The 19,483-nt window shown below is 45.7% G+C and overlaps 1 protein-coding gene and 1 long non-coding RNA gene across 2 annotated transcripts; both read left to right on the top strand.

Moving 5' to 3' along the window:
* The first annotated feature begins 16,008 nt into the window (after window positions 1–16,008).
* LOC121404756 lies at window positions 16,009–17,399 on the top strand. The gene is made up of 3 exons (XR_005968187.1): window positions 16,009–16,479; window positions 16,557–16,602; window positions 16,858–17,399. It is a non-coding gene; the product is annotated as an uncharacterized LOC121404756 (long non-coding RNA).
* A 470-nt stretch (window positions 17,400–17,869) lies between these two features.
* Window positions 17,870–18,941, top strand: LOC111065726. The gene is made up of 2 exons (XM_022354101.2): window positions 17,870–18,074; window positions 18,136–18,941. Exons 1-2 carry the CDS (start codon window positions 17,916–17,918, stop codon window positions 18,637–18,639), a joined length of 663 nt encoding a protein of 220 aa, XP_022209793.2. The 5' UTR covers window positions 17,870–17,915; the 3' UTR covers window positions 18,640–18,941.
* Window positions 18,942–19,483: the final 542 nt, after the last annotated feature.

The raw sequence follows: 19,483 nt of genomic DNA, 5'->3' as shown, positions 1-19,483 counted from the left end.
TGGCAAGCGGCGCATGTGGCTGGCACATTTGTCAAACGGCAGCGGAGTCGGCAAAACTTCAACGTCAGCGCCAACGCATAGGCAAAACAAAACTCTCAGCTAAACTTCGGCTGTGTCTCTGTGAGTCGAGTGCTAAATGGGAGATGCAGTACGTGCCCGCCGTCCCACCCGTCTCAGGTGCTACAAACAGGCGCCCACCTTACAAAACTATAAACAATTTATGGGTTTGGGCAGTCTTTTGCACCATGGCAGTACGGAGTGCCCCCCTCCCCACGCGGACAGCATGCATGCCAACGTGCATGCCAAGCGCCTTTGCATTTGCTGTCAATTGTGCTGGCAACATATTGGTCCGCACTGCAGACCCGGACACCAGCAACATGTTGACAGCGTGAGCGGACTGACTGGGCGGCAGAGCTTCTCGTATTGCATTACAACTGCCCCTGCCCCCTGCCCACGGCCCACTGCACCCTCCAGCTCAGTGTTCCGTCCAGCTCACTGCCCCTTGCCTCCTGCCAAACAACATTGTGAACTAGTTTACAGTTGTGTTTTAGTGCTGCGGCTACACTGCAGCGAGGGGCAGGAACTACGCCTCAATGTCTCCTCTACTTCACACTCGTTTCGAATACCAAATCTTATTTATATCATTTCTCGCAGTGTAGCTAGTTTTGTTATAGCTTTTTGCTGATTTGTCTATCACTCGGGCTGTTGGCGGCAACATTGTTGTTGCTGCTGCTGTGTTGGTTGGCTGCTTGGTGGCAGCAGCACAAAAACTTTGTTGCACTTGAACTTATGCCCCACGGTTATTTGGCTAATTATTCGCCTGGGCACTTGGCCACTTTGTTGCAGCACCACCACCACTTGCCCCTGCTATCACTTACAACAACAACAAATTGTTGCAACAGCAGCGCGAAGCAGCGCGAAGAAGAAGAATGATCTCGTTGAAAGTTTAACAAGTGTTAACTTTGCCATTTTCATTTTCATTTCTTTGGGTTTTATTTTGTATTCATTTCACAGATAAGCTGGGGCAAAATGCGCAAAAGAAAATGGGGCGAAAATCCGTGGAAAGAGACGAGAAGCGTCGCTGCCGTGGATTGTGTGGCAGCTGCTGCCACGTTGCCACGCTGCCACTGTTTCTGCTGCTGAGCAACTACAGTGAAATAATTTTAAATGACCGCAAGTGTGTAATTAAAGTGCAGCGCATAATAAGAACAACAATTATAGCAATGGCAAGGGGCAAATGAGGGAAGAGCGAAAGCAACAACAATTACAAATGGAAACTGAAGCAATCAGCTTTTCTCCGCTGTAGGAAAACTACCAGGCGAGTGCCTGGCCTTGCCCTGCCCTGCCTTGCCGGGCTGTGGCAAAAGAAATCCTCAAGGAGTTGAACTTTTGGCCGGGTTATTCCCCAAATTGGGACTTGAGCCACAGCCAAAGCCCCAGAACCAGAACCGGCTCTGGATCTGGCTCTGGCTTGATTTCAAATGGGAAGCTGTGCAGAATCGAAATTAAAATTAATTAAACAAAATGCTCAAGTGCCATGGGTCTTCATTGTTTATGGATTGTAATTGAAATGCTCCTTATCGAGTGTGCACTTCGGCAGTGGTTTGACTCTGAAGTGCACGAAAAGTGCACAATGGCCAGGTGCAGCAAATAACGGGAAAATGCACTAAAATTTTAAATTTTTAATTCAGCAAATAAAAGAATAATATGGGAGTATGCTTTTTAAGCGTTAACTTTAGATGGAAGATTCATTCCAAATGGGTTGAATAATATATTATATTATTATATATTTAATTTTATTATATTCTATATGTATATGTACATATATGTATGTATATATATTTTATTATTTTATTATACTATATTGATTTATTGTTACCCCCCTCTATAATTAATTAGGATCCCCCATTAAATTGTTAATAATTACTGCTCTTCATTGTGTGATTTCTGCGTTAATTTATCGTACACACATTCGTGACATGCACCCGCATAAACGTTCACGCATAAACACAATGCCCAACAGTCGAAACATTTAATTATTTGCATTTGTCGCTGATTTCTCTCTCCCTCCCTCCCCCACCCATCCGCTTAGTATCTTTCGCTGCTGCTGGTTTCAGCATGCAACTGGATGCAGTGCAACTTCCGCTCGGCTGCCTACTTCCGTTTGGCCCCAGACCCCAGATGCCCAGATGCCTGAACCTCGGACCTGCACCCCAATTCGACCCCAGCCAAAGTCCACATTTTGTGATCCATTTGGCAGCCACCGACAGCAGCAGCAGCAGCAGCAGGAGCGGTGGCAGCAGCAGCCACTTTTATGTGTATTTAAAATCGTTAAAAATAATCTGCAAATTGTGAATTTTTAATGCATTTCATGTCTGCTGATGGCTGCCCTTTCCCCCTTGCCATATCCAATGGGGGTGCTCCAAATGGGGTATGGTGTCGTGGTCCCTGGGGGCAATAATGGCGTCTGGTGGGCGCGTCAGCGTCTGGTTCTGGTTCTGGTCATCCTCATTCACATCGTCATCATCATTATCATCAACAAAGGCATTGTCCCCCGAATCATCATACCCGAATCATCATCATCATCATCATCATCATAGTCAACCCATCGTCATTTGCATTTATTGTTTTTGTGCCTTTGTGTGCGAAAAGTGATCAGCGATTGCCTTGGACCCACGACCCGGGACACAGCATACAGGACACAGGAGTACACTGTCGTACATATGTATAGGCTTCCTCCTATATATTACATACGTACAAGGATGTGCGTACAATATATATACGTACATAAATATGCATATGGAAATATGTCTCATTGTGCCGGAGTCCTGCATTGATTGCACAACGGAAGTGTTGTGGCGGAATTAAAATAAATAAATGCATTCGCATTTCCCACTGGTGGCTGGCGACTCTCATCTGGGAACTGACTTCCTCCAGCGGGGATTTTCCACTGAAGTCTGTCGCTGGGAGCTGTCTCTGACTCTGGGCTCTGGGCTCTGACTCTGGGCTCTGACTCTGTGTCTGATGCTGGCTTGTTGCTTCATTTGTTGCACATTAAACAAGGCCATAAGTTACTGCTGCTGGCTCCGTAGTTGACAGCCTTTAATGGTTAAATTTGCTCCGTCTGCCCGAGGGGGGGAGGGGGAGTTGAGTGCCAAAAGGGATCTTATATTTATGTACGTACAAGCAAGTTAAATCATCTTAAAGTTGTATGTGAATTCCATGCCATGGGCTCACTTTCAGTTCCCTAAGTCCCAAAAGTATGCAAGAAAGGGCAAATTGATATCTTTGCCCCGCTGTTGCCACAACATCTCATTATTCCTGGTATTCCATTAGTTTTTGCTCATTATAATATTATTATTTTCCCTGTATTCTCTCCCACATACACTCTTTAAGGTGGAAACTTTATTCGTGTTATTGATTTGAGGCGAAAGGTAACCGAATTTCGCGGCTCATTTAATCCACAGCACGTAGCTACATCTCTGTGCCAAAAACACGTAGATTCGTATCTGACAGATACAGCACAACCCCCGCACCACCGCCACCCACCTAACCAGAAACAAATCAAATCGAAGGTTGCCGCTTACTTTGATGTCTCATTAGTCGGTCGGTTGCCAGGTGATGGCGATGACGACGACCATAAGTATGGGATGGAATGGGGATGGAAACTGAGACGGAGCTGAAATCCAGATGCAGGAATGTGGGTGGCAATTGGGGGCATAGTTACACGTATTTTGAGAGCGTGTGCCACAAGTTAACCGTGCCAGCTGCCAACTGTATCCTTATTCGCATCCGTATCCGTATCTATTTCACCTGATTTTGGTTTTCTTTTACTGATACTTGTTTGCCCTCCCTGCAGCAGGCAGGGAGCAGCGTATAATCAGTGGGAGGATTGCTCCCATTCGGTTCATCTTGCACTGCTAATTGAATGGGGGACGGGGGACGTGGCGGAGGTGCTGGAAAATCGAACTGAACTGCTGCAATCACACTTGAAATATGACAACACTTAATGGTTATATTAATTAACATAAAAATGCCCGATGGCCGTTGTCGGAAACGCCTCGACCATAACATAACCGAGAGGAAATGCAGCTTTTGACTGCACATCGATATCGATGGCGATGTCGATGTCGATGGCGATGGCGAGTCGATGGCAAATGTTGGGGGAGTGTGCTCCGGAATATGGCCGGAATATCCGCATATCCGTGTGCACTCAAAAACTGAAGTGTTGCGGTGTGGCACTTGCGATAATGAAGCGCTGAAAATATTTGCATATTGCCAATTTGCATTCATTCCGGTCTTGCGGCTTAAAGTTTCTCATTAAAGTTGCGGCTGTTGTTTGCCGGAATGCCTGAATGCCATTCAACTGTTGACAGTTTCTGTTCCTCAAGTGGGTCCAAGTGGGTCCAAGGGCACACTTCATCAATAACTTCTGCGTGCCTCTGCCCCTGCCCCTGCTCTGCGATTTATTCCCCTTGCGAATATCTTACCTCAACAACAATTACAACTTTTGCCTTGTTTTCTCGGAGATTCTCTTCTAGTTTGCTTCCCCGAAACTTTTGCAGTCGGCGAAGCAAAGTTTTCAATGTTGCCGCATATTAAACAAAATAAAGGGAATATATTTATACTCGTACCGCTCCCCCAAAACAACAAAAAATAGAAAAAGTTCAGCGTTTTTTTTCGCATCCTTGGCTGCCTCTTTGGGCATTTTTACTTTAGTGCTACGATGGGGGTGTGGGAAAAGTTTACGGGCGCTGAGCTTGGTCCGCCGTCTAATAAACCAGAGTGGAAAGGAAATAACGTGGCAGAGGGAAACATTTTTGGGGCTTTTGGGCTGAAAACTCAACTTTTACTGCGGCTAATAGTGGCGCATAAACTGGGCCCACAAACACACACACACACACACGCACACACAGGACAGGTTGGCATAGGTTGGCCCGCTGCACGGGCGCTGAAATTATGAAAGCCTCGAGCGGAGTCCGTAGTCCGTAGTCCGTAGTCCATTCTGTTCTCCCTCTAGGATGCGTGACTTTGCATTTAGTTTTATGCTCTGCGGCTACTCCTTGGGGCCACATTAACATGTATTTTGTGCTAAAAGTGTTATTAGATTTTAGTTTCGAGTCAAGTGTGGGCCCGAACGTGGCTGTGTGTGTGTGTTCCCCGGCCTTGGTGCCTTGCTGTCTTGGCCTTCTGCTGATTCGTGTTTGCCTCTCGACTGCGCCCAGCATGCACTAAAGTTTTATTCGAGCGGGCGGCATAAACCAAAAGTGTTTTCGAGTTGAGCTACAAACATATCGCCCAGAGCTTTATGGCAGTCCCCCAACTGAAGGATGGATGGCTGGATGCCAGGGAGCAGCTGGCCAGTCAGCTCTGGATGTCACTTTAAAGCGTGGCAACACTTAGCAGCACGATAAAGATAACAGCACCGAGTCAAAGGCACAGCCTGGACTAGCATAATGTTCTGGGCTGGGCTTGGCAGGCGAAATTATTGAAATTAAAAACAGACTCGAGCGCTTTTAATTGCAAAATAAACTAAAACTTCTGTCTAGAGTCTAGACGCAAATGCTGGCAAATGTCAATCATAAACAGATTCGGAATGCAATCATTACAGGCTTGGCCAGGGGCCATCCCCCCCAACACACTTCTCTGACAGTTTGAAAAGTAATTTAAAGCCTCGAAATAAATGCTGGGCAAAAGGAAGCGCAGAGAGAGAGAGAGAGAAGACTCGTCTGAAATCAATACGTTGACATTCATCCAATGGCTAGACAGCCGTTGGCCTGGCCCTGAAGTGGACCGGACGGACACAACTTGAATCAATGCCAAAGGACAACGCTCTGAGCTCTGTGGCTGTGTGGCTGTGGCGCTGGCAGGGAGGATGTGGCTGTATTTTTTATTTCTGTCGCATTGACACGTCAGTGTCATTAAAAACCGAGAACAGGCGACGTCGTCTTCAGATTAAATAAAAAAGTGATTATCTAAAGAATAAATAACGCAATGCAGACGACCAGAGAGATCTGAATGGGTTTTTCTTTTCGCTTTTATCGTTACAGACATTTGGCAATATTTTTTCGGGAATATTGCGAATTTAATATTTGTGCAGTTTTAATTTTAGTTTATAGATCGTGAGCAATGCCTGAAGAGATAAATAGATAAAGACAGATATATGGACTAAAGACTTCATTAGGAATAGCTGAAAATAAATATGTATTATCGACAGCCCACTGATTTATCTCAGTACCCAAAGGAAACTTCCAGATCGCGAGAACTGATAACACTGGTAATTGTGCAGATCACATGGGAAGTTCCTTTCTTGGACAGCTCTTCTGACAGCTTTTAATTCGTTTAAGCTCAGTCAGATTTTATTCTGTCTTTAAATCGATCCCCTCATCCACCTTCCCAAAGATTTCTATTATAAAAATTCACCACTCCCGGGAGCTGCCCCCCTGCGCCAATGGAAAATGCAAATGATGTATGCCCCAGTCCCAGTCCTGGCCCAGTCCTGGCCCAGTCCTGGCTACGGACGGGGGAGGAGGGCCTACTTTCGTTTGAAGTTCTTGCTTTAAAAGTTGACGAATAATTTACATAGAACTCAGAGTGGGTCTGGCTTCTAATTAAATTAAGAGTGTCCTGGGCGCAGGAGGTTGATATTCAATTTGGACGGGCGTCAAGGCGTTAATAGCGTTGAATTAGGTCGGACGAGCCGGGGCCCCATCCGGCTCCCCGCCTGGGAGGTGTTGGCAATTCATGTTTACAAGTAATTAAGCAATTTCCATCCATTAAGATATAAAAAAATGATATACTTTGATGTGCTGCACAAGCCATAGATATAATATTCTTTTTCAGCCATCTTTTGATAGCAGCAGAATGGATTTTTTGATGACGCAGCTGCAGCAGGGGGCGGTGGGCAGGGGCAGAGCCATGGAGCAGGGGACTCGGCATGAAAGAGGCGCCGACAGGCAGCCACTAATTTGAGCTTTGTGCGCTGTCAGGCAGCATCTTTGGCTGGCATCGTCCTTGGCCCGGGAACAGAGACGACTTCAGCTTCCCATCCATATTCTCACTATTCTCTGACAGCTTGTGGCTTTGTGGGAAATATTTAAATGTCATTTGAGCAGCTCGCTCGCGATAGCTGAAAGGACACGGGACACGGGAATGGCTGCTGCTGAAACTGCAATAAAGTATCTGCCAGCAGGACGAGCGACAACGAGCGACGAGTATCTGTATCTACATATAACAGCTCTGCAGATTTTTCGTGCATTTCGCATTCCGTTTTTGCTGATACGGCTGATATGGCTGATTCCCATTGCCATGCCCGGGCAAACTGAAACGGAAATGGAAAATGTAAAATGTTGAATTGTGGTTTGTTAGGGCTGCTGGCTGCTGGCTACTGGCTGCTGGTTGGGGTTGGATTTTTGGCTCGTTTGGCTTTTCGTTTGAAGATTAAGGTGTCCTGTCTGGCAAGGAAACGAACCGCAAGCCACGAACCACAACTTTAGTCTTGAATTGCAGCATTCATATTCGCACAACTGTTTCCCTAATCAACTTTCATTGGATTTAGCCAGGGAGCAGGCAATCCATCAATCTTTTGCCCACTCATTACGAGTAAATCCGAGGGATCTACTCCGGAGCTTAGTCCGAAATCGTTGCATAAGTGTAACCGAATTAGAACCAGTATCGTCGCACCACATCAATCATGCCGCAAAACGGTTCGCAGCCGTCTCTGCCACAGCGCTTTAAAGCCTCTCGCTAGCGCGCGAGGCGCGAGGCGACTCGGCGAAGGATGTTGTGACAAAAGCATTTCCCTGTCCTGTCTGAGGTGAAAGTCACATGGCCAAGTGGGGACAATTGATTGATTGATGGATTGATTTGTCGCGGCAAGTTTATGAATGCGAAATGTGCATGATTAATGAGTTGTTCATTAAGCTTGTTAAGGTGACGGAGGCGGCGGGCCTCCTCGGCCTCCTGTTGCTGTGTTCCCCGTCTGTGAAAAGATGCGACAAAAATAATGTAGCGCCAACGTGAACCTGTCACAATCACGCGGCAAGGACAGGCAGGCATGGGGCATGGCAGCAGAGGTAGGCCTCTGCTGTTGATGGTGCAGATGAAGGCAACGGCAAAGGCAACCCTCTCGCATTTTCCCATCAGATTGGCAACGTTATCCTTGACACTCCCCCCCCCCCTGTACCGCTGGCTGTTTCTTTTTTTGTATTTCTTCCATCCTTCTGAAAAATGAAGTGCAAAACAAAATCAAATATTTTGCTTTAGAAGAGGCACAAAAAGAAAAAAAAAAAGCGAAAGAAAATGCCAGTGAAAACGAATTTTCATAAATTGGGTTAAATCCTTGGAGGATTCACCGTGACAGCGCGAACAAGTGGCACGGTGACTGACGGCGACTGACTGACATTGAGGGGTTGATGCGAGTGGCCTGGTGGCGTGGTGGTGCGGCGGTTGCTTGCCACCCCTAAACGGTGGCGCAGTTTAAAGTTGCTTTTCTACCCTCAGAGATTTTTTACACCAGCAGCCATGCAATCTCCTCATGAATTGCCCAACAATGGCATCCTAATTTGCCCTTTCAAGGATTTCCCCTGTGCATTGGCACGCCCCGCAGCAGGCGCAGCATCAGCCTCCGCCTCCCTTTTGGGCTACCATAATTAAATCATATTTTGCATACTCCGAAATGAGCTCCGATGCTCATTAACCGTTTGCCAATCAAGCCAAGAAAATCAACATTATTATTGAGACCACCAGTGGGGATTGCCACACACACGCAAAGAGCCAGAGAGCCAGAGAGAGTGTGAGGGAGAGAGAGTAGAGGTGTGAGGTGTAGCTGGGGAACTGGTAGAAACACTGGCAACCAGCAGGAGCGCTGGAGCAGAGCTGAAACTTCACTTGAATGCTGCCACACTTGACTACAAATTGGGGCACAATATCCCAATCGTATTATAGGCATATCCCATTGTACCGTAACCGTTTGGCTTTGCTTTTGGGAGATCCTTAAAAAGGGTAATTTAATTTAAGTGCCTCAATACTCGCCTCAAACTCCAGCCACTTGCTGCCTTGGCGAAACTTTTTCTTTTTATAATAAAATGTAAATTTCTTTGCTGGCAAAATGTGCGCCACAATTAATTGCAAGTTCAGAGTGCAATTGCCATTATCCATTTAGCATTTGGCCCCCCTAGCTAGTCAGACACGTTCCGCCACAGCAAGAGGAAAACCCATTATGAAAGAAAAAAGAAACCTCACGCACACACAGAAAGAGAGAGGAGTGAGAGGGGGGTAGGTAGGGTGCTGGCCAAAATGGCTGTTGGCATGTCATAAATTTACGGATTAACTTTTAACCAATTTACAATGGCAACAAACAAGCTGCAAGGCCAAGATGCCGCATATCCTGTTCCCTCCATATTGAAAGTGTAATAAAAAGCAGCTGTGCGCCACTCGCACACACCGACACCAGCACACGCACATCACACGTACAGAAGAGAGACAGGAGAGAGTGGAGTCAAGTTTGTGATAGAGCAACAAGAAGACGATGAAGCATAAGGAGGACTCGGCGCTTCCTCTTGGGCACCTCAACGAGCATCACGTGCAGCCCACTTCCGTTTCCGTTTGCTTGTTTTAAACTTTACCCCACCACATCCACATCCACTTCTGGTTCGCTCCCGCAGTGCCCTGCCTTTGTGTGTAAATCAATGCTAAAGAGGGTGAAGGCAGGCGGAAGGGTAACGGGGGTGCAAGGGTGCAAGGTTGCTGGGCGGGTTGGGCGGGTTGGACTGGTTGGGGGTCTCTGTGCTTCTGGCAGACAAAGTACATTGCTTACACAAAGCTTAACAGCAGCCAGCGACAACGCACAGCCGGCGGCCCTCACATCAACGGCAACGACATTGCCACACCCTTTCCCCCCGAACCCGGCCACATCCCACCACCACTCACTGCATGGGGCACCCCGCTGCGAAAGGGAAAAACAAAGCAGTGCATAAAAAAACAGCAAAAAAAAAAGAAGTAAAAGTAAAAGTAAAGCTCTGTCGCATCCACAATTCGAGGCATCGAGGCAGCCAGAAGCAGTGGAGCAGCAGCAGTGAAGCAGCAGCAGCCAGCGCGGAGCTTCGCAGAGCCACTCATTAAGCTGATTATATTGTTATCCTTTTTATGATACGTGCAATACGTGAGCGCATATGGCAGGGCGGCGGGGGGAGCGGCAAGAACAGCCAGTGACATCAGCGACATCAGATCCTGCTCAAACCAGCCCCAGCCCCACCCCTGCCAGCAGGCACCAGGAACTGTCAATGTCAACAGTCGTCCGTGCGCCCCCTCTGAGTATTCCCTTTGTCTGCGCTTTTTTTTACAGTTAATTTTTGCAAGTGTAATTATACGGATGATGCGGAGTCGGAGCGGGGAGTCAGAGTCACTGGATCTGTGGGGAGCTTATTTTTATGTAGCAGGAAGGAAACATGCGCAAATTTATATGATCTTGCTGTATGGAAATTGAAGGAGTAAGTAAGGACTTACTGAAATTTTATATTTAAAATAGGAATTCAGCAGATTTAAATGTTTCCTTTCCTGGGGAAATATTTGCTTAATATCGTAGAATTAACAAAAATATTCTTTACCAAACCAAATTAGCAGCTGGTTTGGCATGTCTTTTTTATGGCAGAATGTCTGGTCAAAATTGCACACGTAAATTACAAAAATTAACCAAATATTATTTAACTGCTTTGACAAACAATTCGAGAGATTCCAGTCCCCAATATAATTACCAAAGTTAATTCCACTAACGAAAAATGCAACAAAATGGATATGCAAATGTTTTTTGTCGTCAAAAGAAAGCTTAATAAATTAATTTCGGAAAGCGAATGGAAAATAGAAATGGAAACAAGTGAAAACAGACAATGCGGTGGGGGTTGGGTTGTAGCGGTGCAGACAAAAGAAAGGAATTGCAAATGAAAATGCCTGGACCAAAGAGAGGGAAAATTTCTACATAAACAAATGTAATTTAAATATGAATTTAAGTGGCAGCAGGAGAGAGTCGTGACGAGACCGAGACCGAGACCGAGAGTACTGCAGCGGCGGGACAGCATTACGGATACGCCGCGTGCGCCAACAATGAGCCATGTAAACAGCAGTGTGGCTGCAGATGCAGATGGAAAGGATTCTTCATGGGTAGATGGAGCAGGCGGTGTGGCAGAGTGGCAGGAAGCCAACAAAATATCATAATCATAATCAAAATGGCATTAACAACAGCGCTGCAACACAGCAACAAAGGCAACAAAAGGCAATGCAAATACGACCATAAAAGCGACAACAGACGCCACGGAACAAAGTGTAACCAAAAATGCCATAATGAAATGCGAAACAAAAAAGGAAACGGCAAACAAAAATATAGTTTACACAAAGTATAGCCGAAACTTTCGATACCCTTGCCGCTCGATCGTTGCCATGGGCAGCCGCAATATTGATAATAATTGCGCAGTAAAAAAAGTGGATAGACATAAGTATCTATTCGGCTTTTTCTGTTGATGGAGGAGACATGTGCTTCATAGCGTTAAATATATCATAATAGCCCTGCTGTCAGGGTATAAAAAAACCAACCAAAAATGATAAAAACAACTCAGACACTCGACAACGAGAACACAGCAGCAGCAACCAAATACGAGTAGTTGTTCCTGTTGTTGTGCATAATGCAGTTTCAATTTCAATTGTTGTCGCCGCGCACAAGGACCCGGGACAGTGCGACGGCTCCTTGGGGGCCCCAAGCCAAGCCCCAGCCCAAACAGAATCATCATACCCATCATCATCATCATCAGCAGGGCAGCCAAATTATGCTAATTAGATTAAAGCATAATTTCATGCAACTTTCCCAGTCGCAGTCGCAGTTCCACTTCCATTTCTGTCTGCTTTGGCATTGCATGGACTGTGATGTGGGGGGGGTGGGATATGGTTGGGCATTGTTGTGTCCTTTGTCTGGCAACGTTGACAGTGTTTTTGTTGTCGAGTACTTATGCCAAAGGATGTGTCAATTTGTCCGCTGCTGACAGAGTGTGCTTATGGAAATAAAGAGATTTTTAGGAAACCTTTTTTGGGTGCATTTTCCGTTCTGTCTGTTTTTTTGCGCAGTTAAAAAGCATAGAAAAATATGTGGAACTACCATTTATATTTCTTTTTTATTTGCAATAAAAAGGAATTTCTGAATTATATATTTAAGTCTCTCCATCCCCCCGCTTGCTATGCACCATTTCCAAATTGATTTTCGAATCTCATTTCTCTCAAAACTTCAATGCATTTCAAGTAAAGTTTCGCACAAGTGTCAGTGGGAAAACAAATGATTTTAGGCGAACTAAAAGTAGGGGAAAAACTAAACCCCGAAGCTCCCATAATGCCAGCAAAGGTCAACACTTGATAAATAGTTGAGCTGCTGCGAAAATGCTGGACGATTCATAAGCGAGAACGCAAAGCGGAAAAGGAAGCGGAAACGGAAACGCAAAACGAAAGCAATAATAATCTTAGCAATCAGCTGTCAGTGCGTAATGGAAACTTCGTTTTCCGTTTCGCCTTTTCCACACTGCACTGCTGCCAAGTGGGGAAAATGCAGTCGAGGAAGACAAATGATTAGCGCCAGTACTCACGTGCAGAGTGCAGTGTGCAGACGGGGCAGAGTGCAGTGGAAGCATCCAACAGCGCAACTGGAACTGGAACTGGGTTAAGCATCTGCGTTATGTTCGAGAAGGAAGCGCGCGTGATCTTTGGCATATATATCTATATATAGCCAGAGCCAGAGTTAGAGCTATGGGTACACAGGTACAGCTACGTACAAGTGGGCCTTAGGGCCTGTCAGCCGGTGAAGGTAAAAACAGGAAACAACGTTTGACCATTTTTCAAATTTCAGCACACCTCTCTCTGCCACACCCCACTTTCCACCGCTGCTGACTTGCTACATGCAGCATGCAGAGTCTAGAGTTCGCTGGATTTCGGGATACCAATTTCAATATGCTTGGCACGTTCGCCTGCATGGCAGCGGCAGCAGCAGCAGCAGCAACAGCAGTTTCTGTTTACGGCCATCTCCGTACATCTCCGTTCAAGCAAGCATCATGCATTACCTTATGCCCAGCCACGCCCATGCCGCCCATGCCAGGCCAACCCAGGTCGTAAAGTGCCAGTGCCTGGGTATTTACTCAGGGCCCAGAAGTTGAGTAATGACGACCATGATGCAGCAGCATCAAACGAAGGACGCAATATGCTCGAGGTTGCCGCTTATGCAAATATGAACAACACATGGGAGAGAGCGAGAGATGCTCTCAGGTGGCATGTGGATAGCAACTCTCAAAGCCCCACTAGAGCTTAGATATACAGCAGATTAGGAGGTCAATTTCTAGAGAGGATCACGGCGAGAATTAAGGCAGCCATTACTAATGGTTAACCAGGCAAATGGAGCATCTTTCATCAATCTAAAACCCATGTTCCCTATTAAATTTAAATATGCTTTTAAATTTAAATATAAATTCTGATTATTAATTCTATAAGTTGCCACCTGGCCCGCAGTTACGCTTTGGGGATCTCCTTGGCAATCCAATTAGATTAATGCCAGCAAAATACAAACAATTATGAGTCTCATGATTGTTTTTCAATGGCCGCCGACACGCGTCCTGCCCCATTCGCATCTCTGCTCCCTGTGTTCCCTTTGCTGTTCCCCGTCTCGACCATAAATCAGCAATGTTGTGTGTCCAAATATGAATTTAATTAAAGGTCTCTTTATGACAACAAACGTCGGCTGGGTCGTCTGGATCGCCTGGGTCGTGTGCTGGCTGGCGACCACTTTAAAATATTACCAATATTGTCAGCTCTCTGGTATAACCTCCGCCTCGGCAGCACTCCCTGCCCAGGGTTTTCCCATGCATTAGGCTTATTAGAAGGACACGCGGCCGGGGTTTGGTTAAGGGGCCAGGCAATGTGCAACGCATGCAACTTTCGGTCGTCAAGGTTGGCTGTCAGTCTCTTGGCTGTTGGGATGAGTGTCCCTGTCTGAGTGTCTTTCCCACCCACCCGACAACCGACTCCATTCTCACTTTGTTTGCCGCAAACAGTTCACGCATCAGGGGACGGGACGTGCAACGCGTCCTGCTCGGTGGTTGATGCCTGGCTGATGCCCGGGGGGGGGACCAGAATTGATTGCCCGATCGCCGCAGCGAAAGCATCTTGCTGGAATCTGCTGCCGGAAGACCAGACAGGTCTGTGCTTCTTTTTGATGATGTATTTCTCAGGGCCATCATGCCATTGCCGTTACAGTTGATGCATGCAAATCCTGATTATGCACGGGACACGCGTCACTAAACATCACCGTCACCCCTCCTCATCATCTCCATCCATCTATCTCTTTCGGTGCGTCACGTGCCTCTGCTCTGCTCTGCTCAGCGACAATATGGCAACAAACGGTCTATTGTCAGGGTTACCAATATGCGTGGTGGATTCTCCTTTTTAGGAATTTATTGTGCGAGTTTATTCAGAATTTCCCCCAGGAATTTATTGCGGGAGAATGGTAACTTTATGGCATTTTAACAAAAGATAAAGGCTTAGTGTCCACTGGCGGCATCGGGGACAACAATAACAACCTCTTGAAAAGATACAATCAAGCGCAAGAATCGCTCATAAATGGAGTATAGAATAAACATTCAAGTTCCTGGATCATATGATTGATTATGGGGTAATTGTGGGCAGTTCTTCTTTGCTCTTATCGAGAGTTAATCTTTGATTTGCACAGACATTTCTGCTCAGTTTTTTACCCATCAAAACTGTTGCTTGACAACTCTGGACAAGCGGCTGTCTGGCGCTTTGTTTATGCAAACCTTGGCAGCAAAACGCTCACCAATTATAAATCAAAAGTGACTTTTAATTAAAAGTTCAAACCTCTCTGTGCCCAAGATGCTGACGCCAAATGTCGTTCGTTCGTTCGTTGGCTTAATTTTGTTTTGCCATCGTACCCTCATAAATCACAAAAAAAAATAGAAAGGAAAAAGAGCAGGAGTACCCATGGACGAGGGGGCAGAAGTCAAGAAACCAGGGAACCGTGGCACGAGGGTTGAATCCCAGACTGCCAGTACATTAATTGAAGGTGCAAATGCGACGCACTCGCACCCCTGGCAGACAACGGAAAACAATAAACGATGAGGATGAGGATGAGGCTGTGGACGAGTATGCCGGAGGGGGGATGCTGTCCTAAGACAAATGCAAAATACGCAACAGTTTCATTCTAGTTTGAGTTTTTCATGTTCGTCCTGGGACCTGGAAGCGAATTCTCGATTGCAGTAAACGAAACATAAAACCCACTTGCCCACATTTTCTACCCTCAGGGGTTGGTTTTCCCTTTGCCATCTCCAGTGGCTGTCCCTGTCCCTGCCCCTGCCCTCTCGCCCATTGTTGTCGCGGCAGTCCTTCGACTTTTTGGTTTCGGGGTGGTGGTGCTGGCGGTGTCAAGTTCTTTTTGCGCCGTCAAGTTGAATTATCATAAGTAATAATCATAACCCAAGTATCCGGCAGAAGCCCACGGGCAGGGCCAGAGCAGTGGCAGGGTGGGATGGTAAGGTGCACTATCCAAGGGGTGGGGGGATATATCCTGTTTGTTGCAGATGATGGGTGGCATGAGTAGGGGAGATTTTAAAAAGTTGCTCCGTTAATTGCGCGACACTTGGGTCTTTATGGGGATCTCCAGCCAATCTGGGGTTGGCGCTGATTCTCGCTGGGCTTAGCAGAGGCTTCGCCCCGATACTCGCTGATTAGCTGTGGCCAGCAACATGGCTTGGGGGGGAGGAACTCTATGACGCTGTTACACGCTGCCTGTGACACATCCCAGTGATCTCTGGCGAAACATAACACTCAGGGGGAGTGTTCAAACCCCCTATGACCCTATGGCAAGTGCCGGTACTCAAACCACGCCCACATGCCCTGGCAAACAACATGGGAACATAGTTTGGGAAGGCGGGCACGGGCACGGGCACTCCACAGATAGTGAGAGTTGTCAAAGCCAAGCAGCCAAGCAGCCACAGCCATTGAATGTCAGTCACAAAAATGCAATCACAGTTTGACACAATTTTACCGAGGCGCCACTTCAACACGTTGCAGCGCTGCAATATCTTTACAGTTACAAAAGCCAGCCACACAAACACACACACACACACACAGGCAGTGGCAGAGGCAGAGGAAGTGCCAGTGGCAGTGGCAGGGGCAGACAGGCGGAGACCAACGCACGAACGACAACTCTGCAAACAACACAATGACAACTCTTTAACACAGTTAAGTTGGCAGAGCTGCAGCGACAATCGATGTCGATGTACAGTTATCCATTTGCCCATACATACCCTTTAAATCGAAATGGGATAAAGCTTGGGGAGTATACGACCTGGGGAAATTATGAAGGTGAGAAAAATCGGAGGCAGGCTGGACAGTGGAAAAGAGCATACAGAAATTATTATACAGAAAGTATAAAGCATTAAGGTAAGCTGAACCATAATTGACTCTAATTTTTAATACGATATTCAAGTGATTTATACCAGAATTTCTTCTCTTTTTAGCACAACTTTGGCTGGCGTATGAGCTCTTCCCTGCGTGTCCAATTGGGTAATAACTTTAACCTAAAACTTCTCTCAATAGGTACTCCATTATTCGTCGCTGCAATGATGCTTTTGGTTCTTTGGGTCGCCTTAGCGCGTGCTCGAGTGCATTTACTCACACATTTACTCCTCTCACTCACACACACACATGCTCGCACTTGCACAAATACAAACAGATGCCATGCCATGCCATTGCCATTTTTTTGTTTTTTTTTGTTGTTGTTGTTGATGTTTGATTGCGTTTTTATCTTCGTCATTTCAGCAGTGTGCCTCTGCACCGTCCCTGACTTATGGCATGCCCCTCCTGTGGACGCCTGGCCAGGTCCTGGTCGCACTCCAAATGCAACTTGCAACTGCAACCGTGGTAGCAGTGCCTCGGCGATATTTTACTGCGACAACATTTCATTGCAAACATTGTGCAATTTCACTTTAAACGTCAATCGATTTTCATGTGATTTTTACCAGCATTTCTCCTCATCGTAGCACCAAACAACCTATGACTTTTCTTTAGTGTCCGCAGAATTTTCTTTCTTTTCTTTTTTTGTTTGGCACACAAAATTGCTTTGGTTTGAGTGGAAAAGTTTGTTAGGTGAAGACTTCTCGTAGTTGTGTTCATTGGAGAATGTTCAAAGTGGAATCGAATAAAGATAAGCATATAAATATTTCGAGACTATTTTCACTTCTTAGAAACAAACATTTATTACAGATATGTACTTCCAATCAGAATACATATAAGTACATGCAGGAGTAAATTAATAAAAGGCAGTAAATAATTTTAACAACGTCTGCAGGCTATCTAAAGTTTATTTTGAGTAATCAAGAAATGCAATCATAAGGGTAGCTAGTACCAACAATTAGCTGCTTATCAGTTTCTTTTTTTTTTTTAAAGTAATTCTTCGGTGCTACTAAACCACATAACGCTCTTTATTCTGGCTGTTGAGAACCTTCGATCGTTGATAACTTTTTAGATCAGTTAGCCTCAGTAACGCCTTCCTCACAGCACATCATAAAAAGATTACAATAAAAGAGATCCCCCCAATTAATCATTCAACAGATAGCTAAGTGATAGCAGTACTTTTTTATACATTCCTAGAACACTAAAATATACACGTCAGCATGCATGGAAATGTTTATTTATGTATTATATACGTACATATAGTATGTATGTATGTATGTATGTACGAGTACAATAGTACCTACTCGTATAGTATTTCATCATTCATGCTGATAAGCATATGATGGGATTATTGAAACTTGTGTGTGATTGAGAGAGGGCGTTCAGTTCAGTTGTCTGGAAATTGTCGGAGTGAGCGGATCGAAATGGAAACGCATACATTTGTTGTGACACTTTTGATCGCGCTCTGCTGCTGCGGCATGCCACAGAGCAAGGCAGCGATTCGGATACCCCAGATACCGGACATGCCAAAGCAGCTGGACTGTCGGGCCGACAACATCGGCTTCACCTTCAATCTGACAGCGGTAAGCAATCAGAGAACTCTGATCAAGAACTCTGTTCCAATTTCTATGGTCTCTCCCTCAGCTCGCTGGCTACTGGTACGAGGCTGCCCGAGTGCCCAATGTGGATGTGCTGGAGTGTCTGAATGTGTCAGTGCCCAGTGCCATCGAAGAGGATCGATTTGCGCTGGATTTGAAATACGTGAGCACCGTGAACGGCGGCTGGCACTACACCGAAGAACAGGTCGACTTTCCCTGGGACAATACCACCGAACACGGCATTTTCAAGCTACAGTACGGAATGATTATTGTCACCTACAAACTGATGGTCACCGACTACAAATCGTACGCGTTCGTCTGCGGCTACGGTAACATATCCCCGGTACCCCTCTTCAAGCTCTTCACACGCAAACGAGAACTTAACCAGACTACAATAGCTGTAATTCAGGCGGTAGCCAATCGCCAGGGGATCGGCTCCCAGATTGCCTGGGAGCAGCAATCGCTGGCCAAGTGCAGCGCCTCCAGTATGCAAACCTCTTTGGGGTTCGTAATTGGATTCGTTTTCCTATTGTGCGCCTACTTCAAATAGCATTTGAGACACACACACTTGACGGTCGAGTGTTGAAATTTATAGTTAAATTATGTCATACAAAAATCTAGGCAAATGTTACGTGAAATTCTATGCAGCGTTTTATCATGGATATCTTTATTATGATTTGCGGGCGTTGAACTGATTTTTATATGAATCACAAAGAAATTGGACCAAAGAACGTATATTATGTACACACATATGTAGATAGACATCTGTTTAATTTTAGGCATTTATTTAAGTTCAAATTACGAGTAGTTGTGATATGAAATTATAAAAAAAGAAAAAAAACCAAAAATGTTCCTTCCTTAAAGTTTCCTTTATTCCTTTGCTGTTCTTCTTCTTTCACTTGCACTTCATTCTGTGTTAGTTTTGTTCAGTCTTCTTTTCTTTGTCTTTCCTTCTCTTAGTTGTGTTTTTTTTCACTCTGCTCTGTCGGCTGATAAGCGATTTGTATTCAGATTAAATCAAGCATACGAATATTGAGAGGCATGGAGCGAGAGTAGCTGAAGGGAATAAATATCCCCACCCCAGCGAGCGCATGCTGCTGCAATTACGTTGCCTAAAATGCCGAAAGGAAATGCTCCAAAATATTACCAGCGGAATGAGGATGAGGAATTTTTTCGGTCCATTTTCTTGGCAATTTTCATTTTCATAAACTCGCTGCAGCCGAAAAGGGGGCTGGGCAGGGTGTGGGTGGTTGGCGAAATAAAGCGAATGGAAAATGCTTTAAGTAGAGCTCGAAGCGTTTTTAGCTTCAGCTTCATTGGACCTCCACTCCGGATACGGGCACGGACCCGGCCCTGGTCCCGTTTTGCTGGCCAGTTGTCGACTCAATGAAGTG

This window comes from Drosophila obscura, unplaced genomic scaffold (assembly GCF_018151105.1).
Source record: "Drosophila obscura isolate BZ-5 IFL unplaced genomic scaffold, ASM1815110v1 contig_4, whole genome shotgun sequence".
Taxonomy (NCBI): Eukaryota; Metazoa; Arthropoda; class Insecta; order Diptera; family Drosophilidae; genus Drosophila; species Drosophila obscura.
Note: the sequence above shows the minus strand (reverse complement) of the source record. Positions and strands in the feature narration are given on the sequence as shown.

Coding starts and splice junctions, on each gene's coding strand:
- LOC111065726 (XM_022354101.2), top strand. CDS start 17,916: ATGGAAACGCATACATTTGTTGTGACACTTTTGATCGCGCTCTGCTGC. Junction 18,075..18,135: donor TCACCTTCAATCTGACAGCG/GTAAGCAATCAG, acceptor TCTCTCCCTCAG/CTCGCTGGCTACTGGTACGA.